At 34.9% G+C, this 12,686-nt stretch overlaps 2 protein-coding genes across 2 annotated transcripts; one reads left to right on the forward strand and one right to left on the reverse strand.

Moving 5' to 3' along the window:
* Positions 1-372: 372 nt before the first annotated feature.
* On the reverse strand, positions 373-2,444 carry HELRODRAFT_164771 (hypothetical protein; the record flags this gene model as incomplete). Its single annotated transcript, XM_009030743.1, has 2 exons — positions 373-848; positions 1,832-2,444. 2 exons carry the CDS (start codon positions 2,442-2,444, stop codon positions 373-375), a joined length of 1,089 nt encoding a protein of 362 aa, XP_009028991.1.
* A 2,770-nt stretch (positions 2,445-5,214) lies between these two features.
* HELRODRAFT_164772 (hypothetical protein) lies at positions 5,215-12,106 on the forward strand (the record flags this gene model as incomplete). The annotated part of the gene is made up of 18 exons (XM_009030744.1): positions 5,215-5,283; positions 5,538-5,782; positions 5,929-6,103; positions 6,290-6,376; positions 6,522-6,576; positions 6,934-6,977; positions 7,252-7,533; positions 7,756-7,968; positions 8,053-8,094; positions 8,430-8,557; positions 8,887-8,965; positions 9,196-9,321; positions 9,748-9,845; positions 10,097-10,179; positions 10,234-10,286; positions 10,608-10,744; positions 11,030-11,113; positions 11,968-12,106. The coding sequence occupies 18 exons, from the start codon at positions 5,215-5,217 to the stop codon at positions 12,104-12,106; spliced, it is 2,139 nt and encodes a 712-aa protein (XP_009028992.1).
* Between the last annotated feature and the right edge of the window lie 580 nt (positions 12,107-12,686).

The raw sequence follows: 12,686 nt of genomic DNA on the forward strand, positions 1-12,686 counted from the left end.
CCTTGCTTAAAATCCAATACCAAGCCGAGCCAAGCCAAGCTGAGCCAATATGCGTGGATTTATAAGCGCTTTTATATTAAAATTTTACTCGCTTTGTACATATGGTATAAAAATTCATTATAAAAGCAACAGTAATCAGTGCTACATATGTGCGCACGCAGTTCAAATTTTTCTGGAAGAATTCCAAATAGTTTGAGACCACACCTAGCTTAACATCCAATTTCAATCCGAGCCATGCCAAGCTGAGCCAATATGCATAGATTTATAAGCGCTTCTATATTAAAATTTTGCTCGCTTTATACACGAATATCCCCAATATCGATATCAATGAATTAGTTTTAAAAATATTTTATTAGAACATATACACATGTTTTATTTGCTAATTAATTCCATCCAATCATTTAAACACACACAACCTTCAATTTGAGCTATCTCGCAATCATTTCTTTTTATATCTACAAGCTTTCCAGATTTTGAAAAAGCTTGTTCTTTTGGTGTGGAAGTTGAAGGGATATAGTGTAGAATAGTATAGAATTCCGTACAGTATAGAATAGTATTGAATTCCGTATAGTATAGAATAGTATAGAATTCCGTATAGTATAGAATAGTATAGAATTCCGTATAGTATAGAATTCCGTATAGTATAGAATTCCGTATAGTATAGAATTCCGTATAGTATAGAATTCCGTATAGTATAGAATAGTATAGAATTCCGTATAGTATAGAATTCCGTATAGTATAGAATTCCGTATAGTATAGAATTCCGTATAGTATAGAATTCCGTATAGTATAGAATACCGCTAGCATGACGTCATTTCCTCCAACGATTCCGTAGCAAGTTTTCCATCCTATTTTAAAAATTTTCTTTCAGGTCGCAATCGTCATCAACGATATCGCGATGAAAATTTTTTTTAAAATTATTGATAAAAGTAATTAGTATAGAGTAATATGTTTAAATTTTTCTGAGAGAATTCAAAATAATTTGAGACTACAACATAACACAATTGTACAATTTGAATGTGTAAATACAACATTATAAATGTATTATAACTACACATATCTATCTATTTCTTTATTTAGTTTAGCCTGCGTATGATATTTGGTCAAATTATTTGATAAGATTTGAATATAACTTTTAAACCGGCTAATTAGCTAACAGGCAATTAAATAAACTACTGTTAACATGACGTCATTTGCCCATCCTATTTTACAAGTTTAATTTGATGCTTTTTAATCAGTCATTGATAACGCAATGAAATCAAATTGAGAATTTTTAAAATTTTTGAAAAAAATTATCTTTATTCATTTTATGATACTACTTTGCTTGTCTTTATTCATTTTTATGATACTACTTTGCCTGTTTTTTTTCAAATTTTTTTCCAATTCTTTCTTACTTTCTTAAAATAATTTCAATGTGAAAACTGACTGAGACATCGTTTCTTCTCTGTATTTAAAAACTTCGTGAAATCAGTCTAAAAAAAAATCGTTTGTACAAAAATATTTAATTTATTAATCACAATTTAATTTTGTACAAAAATATGTGTAAAGGTTAAAAAAAAGGTAAAACAAATTTAAAAACAAATGCAAAAATTGAAATAAGAACGAAAGCATCAAGCAACAAAAACTGTTAATCGAATAGAAGGCCACAAAAATATTCACTTTCTAGTAAAACGTTTCTCTTATAACTTTGGTAATAACCATTAAGTAGAAGTTTGTTTGAAGCAAGTAGATGTCGATTGTAATTTGATTTATACTCTAGCGTAGCAGTCCGTGACAAAGAAATAAAAACTTGTAAATAAAGAGGCTTGAACGAATCTGTCAAAATTCATACCTGGCACCAACCAAAACATCAGCATCACCAATAGGATCCCTGGAAACTTATAATTTGGTTTTCCACTGACAGATGCATTTTTTTGTCTTGTTAGACGCATGTGGTAGTTCTCGTCCTCGTCATTCTGATTCACGGAAATGAACCCAACGTAAGTGAAGACATCAAGACCTAAGATGGCCAGTGCGATGAGCACCCATGACGTGATGTGAAAGCAGCGAAGTGCGAAATTTATCAGCTCAGCATGCTTTTCCACACAAAGATGATTCCAAACAAAAAAATCATCTTTAAAAATTTGTCCATAGAATAAATTTAGCAGAATCAGGGATGACGTGATGAGCAAATTGACGGCTCTTAATGATTTTTCCAGATTAAAAATATCCAAAAAGTAATTAAGAAATTTTTGAAAATAATTGGTTTTCTGTACAATAAAACCTGCCAAAAATAAAAACTTCCAGAGAAACTGATTCCAAATGTCGGTCGGACAGGATCTCGTTAACACAGTGTACGAGCCGTTTCCAAAAATAACATCACCACTCACGTAATAAAAAAATTTGTACAAGGCAAAACTGGATAAAAGCAAACTGGCCGTCCCAAAAAATTTATTGGCAATCATCTTTTCAAACTAAAACTAGCGACAGAAATTCAGCAGGAAAGCTAAAAATATGCAACCAAAGAAGGGAGATGGCACGTTTAATACAGATCGATGTCATTACGATTACAATTATTTACCGATCATCTCGACGATTAGAAAAAAATTACTCATCAAAAAAGCTAAATTTTTGAAGAATTTTTTATTTTTTAATTTAGCAAAAATTCAGGAAACTCATCTCTCCCTCAGATTTCAATTATTCAACTGCCGAAAAGTCATTTCAGGCAATGCGGAAATTATTTAATCCAATCATCGGAATTTCCAAAACTGGGTTTTCCAAAATTTGAGAAATTTTGGAAATTCCAAAAACACAAAGAAAAAAAAGTTACAAAAACTTAATTTTTTTTAAATTGCAAAATTTTAAATAAAGAATATTTTAAAATAAATTGGGCTTTATTAAAAATCTAAAAAAATTTAAATAAAATAAAAAATTAATTATATTTAATAAAACAATGAACATCAAGCAATTGATCTAAAGTTGCCATGGTGATGTCTAAAATAAACAGTTCGTAACAAAGTTTTCAGCTAGTTTAACTTAAACACTCATTGTAGTTATTTAATTAATTAATTTTTTACAATTTATATTCGGAAATGCAATATTCAAATGAGATTAATAATTAAATAGGGAGGAAAAAATGAATGTAAATGTTTATGCAAAATTACAATCAAATACTAATAAGTGTAATGGTGACAAAAAGTTGACACCAACAAACATAAATTCATCATGGTTCGTTAAAATTAATCATTTTTTCATTAATTTATTTACTAATTAATTAAATTATTAATTCACTCATCTATATTTATTCATCCAATTATCAATAATTCAACTATAATATAATTATAAAATTAGTTATCTATCTATCCATTCCATTCGAATGTTAATGTTTATTATTTCATTTATTTTCAGATTTTATTTTCATTTATTATACACCTATTCTATTTATATATTATTTATAATTCCAAAGTTCTTTCTGATTCTTCATCATGAAACAATATAATTAAAAAAAACTTAGAACAAAAATAATTACACAAAATATTTTTCCGAAATCGAAATAGTTACAGGAAAATATTTAGCAGCCACAGTAAGACCTTGGACATATACAGAACTTCATTGTCCGGGGACGTAGAATTATTTCTTCATGGTTTTAACATTTCCATTTTAGTCCTAGGAGAACCACCACCGTCATCATCATCATCGTCATCACCATCAACCTTATCATCAACATCAACATCCTCATCGTCACCATCCTCTTCTAATTATTCTCTCGTGTTTGGGGATCGAAATTGTGAAAATGGACTTATCTATCATTTCTTCCATCAGTTATTTAGCATGATTCAAAGTGAGTTCAGTGGTTTTCCATAATTTATTTCATACTTTAAGATTATCAATTCGTCTGAATTATTATTATCACCATCATTCTATCATTATTTTCACTCTCGTCAAGTCATCACTATCTCAATTTTATACTAATCACCATGAAAATAATCACCATATCATCATCACTCTATCATCATTTTCACTCATCACTTTAAAGTGGTCACCATAAAAATTTTCATACATATAGCATAATAATAAAAAAATGAATACGCAGACCAAAACATGATGTCTGTAAGTATGTTCCAATTGGATGACTTCTCCCTAATTGACATGTTAGGAGCGGAATCAGATCAGGTGATCATCAAACGGTCGCCAACTGACGGTCCCTGCGTGTCGGTCAGTTACACACACGCACACATACACACACACACACATATATATATATATATATATATATATATATATATATATATATATACACACACACATACACACGCACATAAACACAGACACACGCATATACACACAGATACACACACACACACACACACACGCACATCTGGTCACTGCATCAGTAGGAACAATCATCTTGGCCGTTACACCATTGCACCTGCCAGTTATCAGATCAACAACCAATCATCAAACAAAGTCATCTAGGCAATCACTCACTCAACAAACTTCGATCAGTTAAACAATTGGTCAACCAACAAACTATTCAAACAACCAACCAACCAACCAACCATCAAACCAATCAACCAACCAACTATCTAACTATCCAACCGCTAAACAGAACCTGACCCAGATACAAGTGACCTCATTGAAAAGCGCCACCAACCTCATGGACAGTAGCCTCTCCAAACTTAAACACAACATGTGCACCTTTGTTCATGTTAATTATATTAAGGTTGATTTGTTACTGGATTGAAATTTACTGAAGTTAATTATTATTTTATTCGTTTTATTATTCTTTTTTTATTATTTAAAAAATTAAAAACTTATAAACTTAACTGCGAATTCAACATTTTGTTTCATAATCATTCATTCTGTGAACCAAATGTCAACGCAGCTGATTTCGAAGTTAATTAGTAAACCACCAGTTACTATCATCGCTGCGCTGGACTGTGACGATGTGGAATAGTTCTAGTTCCAGACCTGTTTCAAAGTTACTCTTGCGCCAAATCTTCTGCTATCGCATTTCATAAAAACTGCCTATCTGACCTTAATCGTAACCTCGTAAGTTTCCAAGCGAAGCCTGGTTTCCAACAAAGAAGGAAGTCGCAAGGAAGTTTAAAAGTCCATCTCAAGAAACATTGTCAAAAAGCAATACGGAACGTATGAGAAAAGTAGAGGTAAATAGCTGCGAAGCCGTGGCACGTCTCTTTTTTGGTTGTTTTATTTACAACTAAAGTCCGGATCATGTTCATGGTTTCCCTTTTTTTGAGGGACTTCAAGAGCAAGCTGCGAACCACAAAACTTTCTCTGCCTGTTAGTTGACGATGACGAAAATTATATGACAGCCAGCAATATTCAATATTGTAGACTGCAAACTCATGTCCAATAATATAATGACTTCGACTGGCCTCTCTTATGTCCTGTAATGTACACTCATGTCGAAGTTGAAAGTTGGTCACACACACACACACACAAACACACAAACACACAAACACACACACACACAACGAAATTGAAAGTTTTACAGACACACACACACACATCGACACACGCACACATATCGACAGTCGCACGAGGGCAACAACGTTTCTACGAAATCCCGCTTCACCATGATCGTCCTACCAATTACGAAAGTGCAATCTATAAATAGCCGATCCGGAATTCCGACGAGTGATTATTACAAGCAGCAAAAAGATGACAATGGGATTGAGAAACATCGGGATGATCTGATGAACAAATGCACTCTCAGCTTCTGCCAGGTGGTCGCACAGCTCGGCAACTTGACGTTCCCGGAGAGATGCATTGATTATAGGTTGGCTTTAAATTTGCTGATGTTGCTGTTGTTGATGTTGTGGATGTTGTTGTTGTTTTGTTGCATCTTTTGTTGTTGCTGTTGTTGTTGTTTAAAATATTATCACTGATACCAACATAATCACCATCTCACCAAATTAATTAAAGAGGCAGTCCCTTGACCTATTTGTTGGAGGATGTCTTGGGCGGAAACTGTAAAACCGCCGCTATTTTTTGTTTAAAAGTGAACTGCTGCTCCGATGACGCCCAGTATTTTAACTACCTGGCTACGAACATGGCAAAGGTCCTTAACTTTCCAGTCGTCAATACAGAATTAGTGCAGGTCATGATGATGATAATGATGATGATGATGATGATGGTGTTGATGATGATGATGATGGTGGTTATGATGATGGTGGTGGTGATGATGATGATGGTGATGAAGATGGTGGTTATGATGATTAGGATGATAATTGTGGTAATGATGAATGTTTATTATTATTATTATTTTCATTGCTCCCACATCCAGAAGCTGCTGACCCAGCATCGAGCCCGAGCGATTTTCAATAGCAGGAACAGCTGCTGCAAGAAGAATTGTCAGCTGGGGCAACATTGCGTTAGTTCAATTCTTGCGAGAAGGACACTTAACGCTATTAATGTCATTCCCGACCTGTCACTATTATTATCATTATAGTTATTATTATTATTGATGTTGTTATTATTGTTATTGTTATTATTATTATTTTTATTGTTTTGGGTAGGTAGCCATGCCGGCTGGTCCTGACTGCACGCCGATGATCAACGTGAACAAGATCAGTGAGTCGTCAACGATAATAATAATAAAATAATAATAATATATTATTATTATTTAATTAATTCCGTAGTATCGTCATCTTAAGCAATTTACTGAGATAGGAACACGATTTGAACGTTACTTAATGCTGATTCTATTTCTCTTTGTGCCTATTTAAAATGTATGGCGAGCATTGTAGAATATCTATATAATTTACATTATAAGTTTTATTATTTTAACTTTATAAAATTACAATGTATGTTTAAAAACGAAAATAAAAGGATTATTACTACTTATTAATACTGTTGTTGTTGTTATTGTTGTTGCTGCTGCTGCTGTTGTTGTTGTTGTTGATTTAAAATTTTTTATCATTATCCCAGGTGACAAGTCGAAGTTTTATCTAACTGAAGACGAGAAGTGCTCCGTTAGAGATGGATGATACGGCTTTTTTATTACCGCTATTTTGAGTTTTACGATATGACGATGATTAACAACATTATGATGATGATGATAATGATGGTGATGATGATGACGATGGAGGTGACGATGATGGTGGTGATGATGATGACGATGGAGGGGACGATGATGATGATGATGAGGAGGAGGATGGTAGTGATGATGATGATGGTGATGATAGTGATGACGACGATGTTAATGATGATGATGATGGTGGTGACGATGATCCCAAACACTTCCAGATCTTAGACACCATCAGCTCTCTGCGTCTGCAGACTGAATCTCTGAAATACGAGCGTGACAACCTGAAAGAATCATTCGACCTTTACAGGAAACATTCAGAGGTCAAGGTCAGTGACCTCGAGAGGCAGGTTCATGACCTTGAGAAGGAAATCTCCGAGGGCAGGACGATGTTAAGTTTGGAGAAGGATTTTTCTAGAAAGTTGGAGAAGAAATTGGAAGAGGTTGATTGTGGTCAGTTGCGCGCCAGGTATAACAGCCTGGTTGAGGAGGTGCAAAAACAGGTTGGTTATCTATCAAACCACTCTCCATCTATCCATCCAACCATCCATCCAACTATCCATCCATCCATCCATCCATCTATCTATCAAATCACTCATCCATCCATCCATCCATCCATCCATCTACTCATTCATCCCCGACAGACAGACCACATAGAGAGCCAACGAGAAACCCTCATAAACATCCTCGATTTCCCTCCCAAACCATCACTATCTCACCTCCAGAAGATCGAATGTGGTAGCTGCCGGTCGAGCGGTAGCGACGCTGACGTCGGTGGCTGCATAGCGGGAGAGAGAGAAGGAGAAAGATTGAGGAGAAGGAATGAAAAACTGAAAGGAGGAAGATGTAGATGTGGTGACGGTTACGATGACGTCATTCCAAATGGCGTTATGCTGAAGTTGAAGGAAGTTATTAAGGAACTAAAAGATGTTGTCGAGGTGATGATGATGATGACAACGATGATGATGATGATGCATAATGATGATGGCGACGAATTTCTTTTACAATTTTTCTCCCACCAGAGTTCGAAGAAACAGCTGAACAGCTTGTCCGACGTCACACTGGTTAATTTTCCCCCATTATCATTACTATCATCGTCATCATTATTATTGTTATTATTATTATTATTATTATTATTATAATTATTTCATTCGAGCTATTCTTTTCATCATCATCATCATCGTCGCCATTAAAATCATCACCATCATCACCACCATCATCATCACCATCATCATCATCACCATCATCATCATCACCACCATCATCATCATTATCATCATCATCATCATCATCATCACCACCACCATCATCACCATCATCATCATCATTATCATCATCATCACCATCATCATCATCACCATCATCATCATCACCATCATCACCGTCACCACCATCTCAGAACCTACGTCACTGTGGTGGGGGACAGCAGAGCCCGCCACCAGGCCACGTGATCAAGATGGTGGATAGCGCCATTGATGAACTGAAGAGTTGCTACAACATCATGAAGAGTAGTTATCAGAACCAGATGTTCGTTCGTTCGTTCGTTCGTTCGTTCTTTAATTCATTCATTCATTCGTTCGTTCGTTCATTCGTTCATTCGTTCATTCATTCATTCATTCATTTATTCGTTCATTCGTTCATTTATTCATTCATTCATTCATTCATTTATTCATTCATCCATATTCATTCATCCATATTCATTCATCCATTCATTCATTCATTCATTCATTCATTCATTCATTCATTCATTCATTCATTCATTCATTCATTCACTAATTCCATTTATTCATTCACTAATTCCATCAATTCTCAATGAATTATTGTAATTAGCCCCCTCATTAATATTCATGAACAAGTAAGGACCAATCAGAAGAGCTCAACCTCTTGAAGCTGCAGATGCGTGATACCCAGAAGAAACTGTCGCAACTAACTGCTGTCAGCGTTTGAGTTGATGGTTTTGTGATCGATTGGTTGATTGGATGGATGGATGGATGGATGAATGGATGAATGGATGAATGAATGAATGAATGAATGAATGAATGAATGAATGAATGAATGAATGAATGAATGAATGAATGAATGAATGATAGAACGAACGATCAAACAAATGAAAAAATGAACAATTAAATCAGTCAATCAATCAATCAATCATTCACCGAACTCAGAGATATTTGATATGTGAAAGAGACAGGACGATCTTGGAGACGGAGAACACGACAGTTCAGAACAGGTTGAAGAAGTGCCTGGAGGATTGTAGGAGAAGGATAAACAAGATGGCCGCCACTGAACACGTGAGATGATGATGATGATGGTGGTGGTGGGGATGGTGGTGATGATGATGACAGTGGTGGTGGTGGGGATGGTGATGATGATACTTGTAATTGTAGCAATGATAATAATAATGATTATGATGATTGCTAATCATTCTGTTTAACCATCCAACCATTAAACCGACCAACCAATCACACAACCAGCCAACCAACCAATCATACGACGGCCAACCAGCCAATCACGCAACCAACCAACCAGCCAATCACACAATCAGCCAATCACACAACCAGCCAATCATACGACGGCCAACCAACCAATCACACAACCAGCCAATCACACAACGAACCAATCATTACAACGGCCAACCAACCAACCAACCAATCAATCACACAACGATTAACCAGCCTAGTATGCAGGACGTGTTGAGTGACCTGAAATGCCTGCAGATGAGCAGGGAGAGCCAACTGACCCAAGCTGTCCATTTCTACAAACGTAAACTGGCCATATTCCTCAACAAACACGAGAGGCTGCTCGTCGCTTATAGGTTGGTTATGATTATGATTGTGATGGCGGTGATAATGATGATGATGATGATGGTGGTGATGATGATGATGATTGTGATGATTGTGATGGTGATGGTGATGATGATTGTGGTGATGATGGTGATGACGATAGCGATTGTGATGAAAATCTTGGAGGCTGCTCGTTCATACTGGTGGTAATAATGGGGTGACAAATTTTCATGGAGAATTTTAATAATCGCATGTACACACGCACACACACGCACACACGCAGGGATATATACGAGCAAGTGAAGGCCAAAAACATAAAAATCGATCCATCCATCATTCACGACTACCTCGATAAAGTCAAAAATGGTGGTGGTGTATCTACCACCACCATCACCACCAGTAACCCCCTTTATAACCCAGTTGGTGATAACGATGTAAATGTTGGTCAGAAACGGGCAGACAAAATTTTGAAAGTTTGTTCAAAATTCAAAAATTTTGAATTCATTCATTCATTCATTCATTCATTTATTCATTCATTCATTTATTCATTTATTTATTCATTCATTCATTTATTCATTTATTCATTTATTCATTTATTCATTTATTCATTTATTTATTCATTCATTCATTTATTCATTTATTCATTTATTCATTCATTCATTCATTCATTTATTCATTTATTCATTCATTCATTCATTCATTCATTCATCCATTCATCATCTTCATCTTCAAAGTCTTTATCATCATTATCATTATCAAATCACTCATCATCTTCGCTGTCACCATCACTACAGACACCCAGCCTTGGTAAGAAAGGTGATAATAACAAGAAGAGAGTGAATATTAATGATGGAGATGATGATGAAAGAGAGAGGGTGAGATTATTGAAGAGGAATTATCTATTGAAAGAGGAGATTGGCCAGTTGCAGAAGTACATAAACAATAATCTCGTAAGGTATGTGTGTGTGTGTGTGTGTGTGTGTGAGTGTATGTGTGCGTGTGTGTGTGTGTATGTATGTGTGTATGTATGTGAGTGTCTGTGTGTGTTTTTACGAGTTTGTGTGTATATTTGTAGTTTGTACATCTGTGTATGTCTGTTGTGTATTTGCCTTTTATACTCTAGTTAATAAATTCATTCATTCATTCATTTATTCAGTCATTCATTCATTCATCCATTCATTCATCCATTCATCCATCTATTCATTCATTCACTCAGGTTTAAAGATGAATTCGATAACAACCAAACACCGCGCCAGCAGGCCTCGCCAACTGGCGCAGCGAAAGATTTTGATCTTTTCAGGTCAACTATGGCTAATTGGCCTATAATTATAATTATTAATTGTCAATTATATCAGGCCTATAATTAATTCCATTATAATTATTTTACTATAATTAACGTTTTTGTCGTTTTATAATTTTAAATTTGTATTATTTTACAAGTTATATTTCAAGTGTGAATGGCGCCCAGATGTATATGCTTTGATTTTTTTAGTTAATTTTTACTTGAATTGAGTTGAAAGTGTGTTTGAACAAATAACAACATCAACAACATCAACTACAACAACAACATCAGCAGCAACAACAAAAAATCTTAAGAAATGTTGTTGACGCGTAAAAATTATTAGTAATAATTTTAATAATTATACTAATAATTAGACTACTATCACTTCTACTACTACTACTACTCTATTATTACTACTCCTATTAATAATAATTAATAATAATCATAATAATAATTATTGATATACTTAAATAATTAACTAATAAAAATAATATCATTATTATTATCTTGAAATTACGTAACATTTTTACCACTTTTTTTTGCCAAATTCAGCTCCCTGTAACAAAACCCTCTCCGCTTTTCGACGCGCCCCATCGTCATCATCATCGTCATCATCATCGTCATCATCATCGTCATCATCATCGTCATCATCATCGTCATCATCATCGTCATCATCATCATCATCGTCATCATCATCGTCATCATCATCAATCGTTGACGTCATCACCATCGTCACAATTATCATTTCCGCCGTTGCTCTCCTCGCTCTGGCCTCCTAGCCAATCAACACGGACGACACCAATGACGTCATCGCCCTTGCGTTCATCGTCTCTATCATCATCATCATCGCCAACTTCATCACCGTCACAAAGACTTCACATCAATGTGCCAAGAACTGCAACTGAAGAAGATTCAAGGGACAGATCAAATGAAAAGAAACAGAGGAATTCAAATGTTGTCGGTGAAAGAGTAGAAGAGAGAGAGAGGGCAAGAGAAAGAGAGGAAGAGTGAGGAGATCTATTAATGAGGATGAAAATGCTGTTTGGGAGGACGCCACGAAAGATCATCATCGGCATAAAAAAGTTACCATCACATCAGAGTCACATCACCAATATTTTGATCCACCCCTCTGATTGATGAACACACACACACACATGCACACACACACACCCACAAACACACACACACATACGATTACACATACACTTATATATATAAATATATATTTATATTATTTTACATAGTTATTTTCTTAACCATTATTATAGAGAGAGAGAAAGAGAAAGAGAGAGAGAGAGGGAGGGAGGAAGAGAAAAAGAGGAAGAGTTTATAATAATGAATGATAATTGATTGGAATAGTCTTTTTACAAAGTTCTTGCTACTTAGACTGACTTGAAATGATTGGAGAACAGTCTCGCGTACGTACAGTCATTGTACTTTTTGTACTTTCTGTATTTTTTGTATTTTTTTCAATGTGATGACGAGACTTGAAGGTACAAACCTTTCATGTAATAGGCTTCGCATATATTTTTTCAAGTTTCAATCGATTACTTCATTTAATTATTCGTTTAATTGTTTATTCTTTCATTCA

This window comes from Helobdella robusta (genome assembly GCF_000326865.2).
Source record: "Helobdella robusta unplaced genomic scaffold HELROscaffold_7, whole genome shotgun sequence".
NCBI classification, from domain to species: domain Eukaryota; kingdom Metazoa; phylum Annelida; class Clitellata; order Rhynchobdellida; family Glossiphoniidae; genus Helobdella; species Helobdella robusta.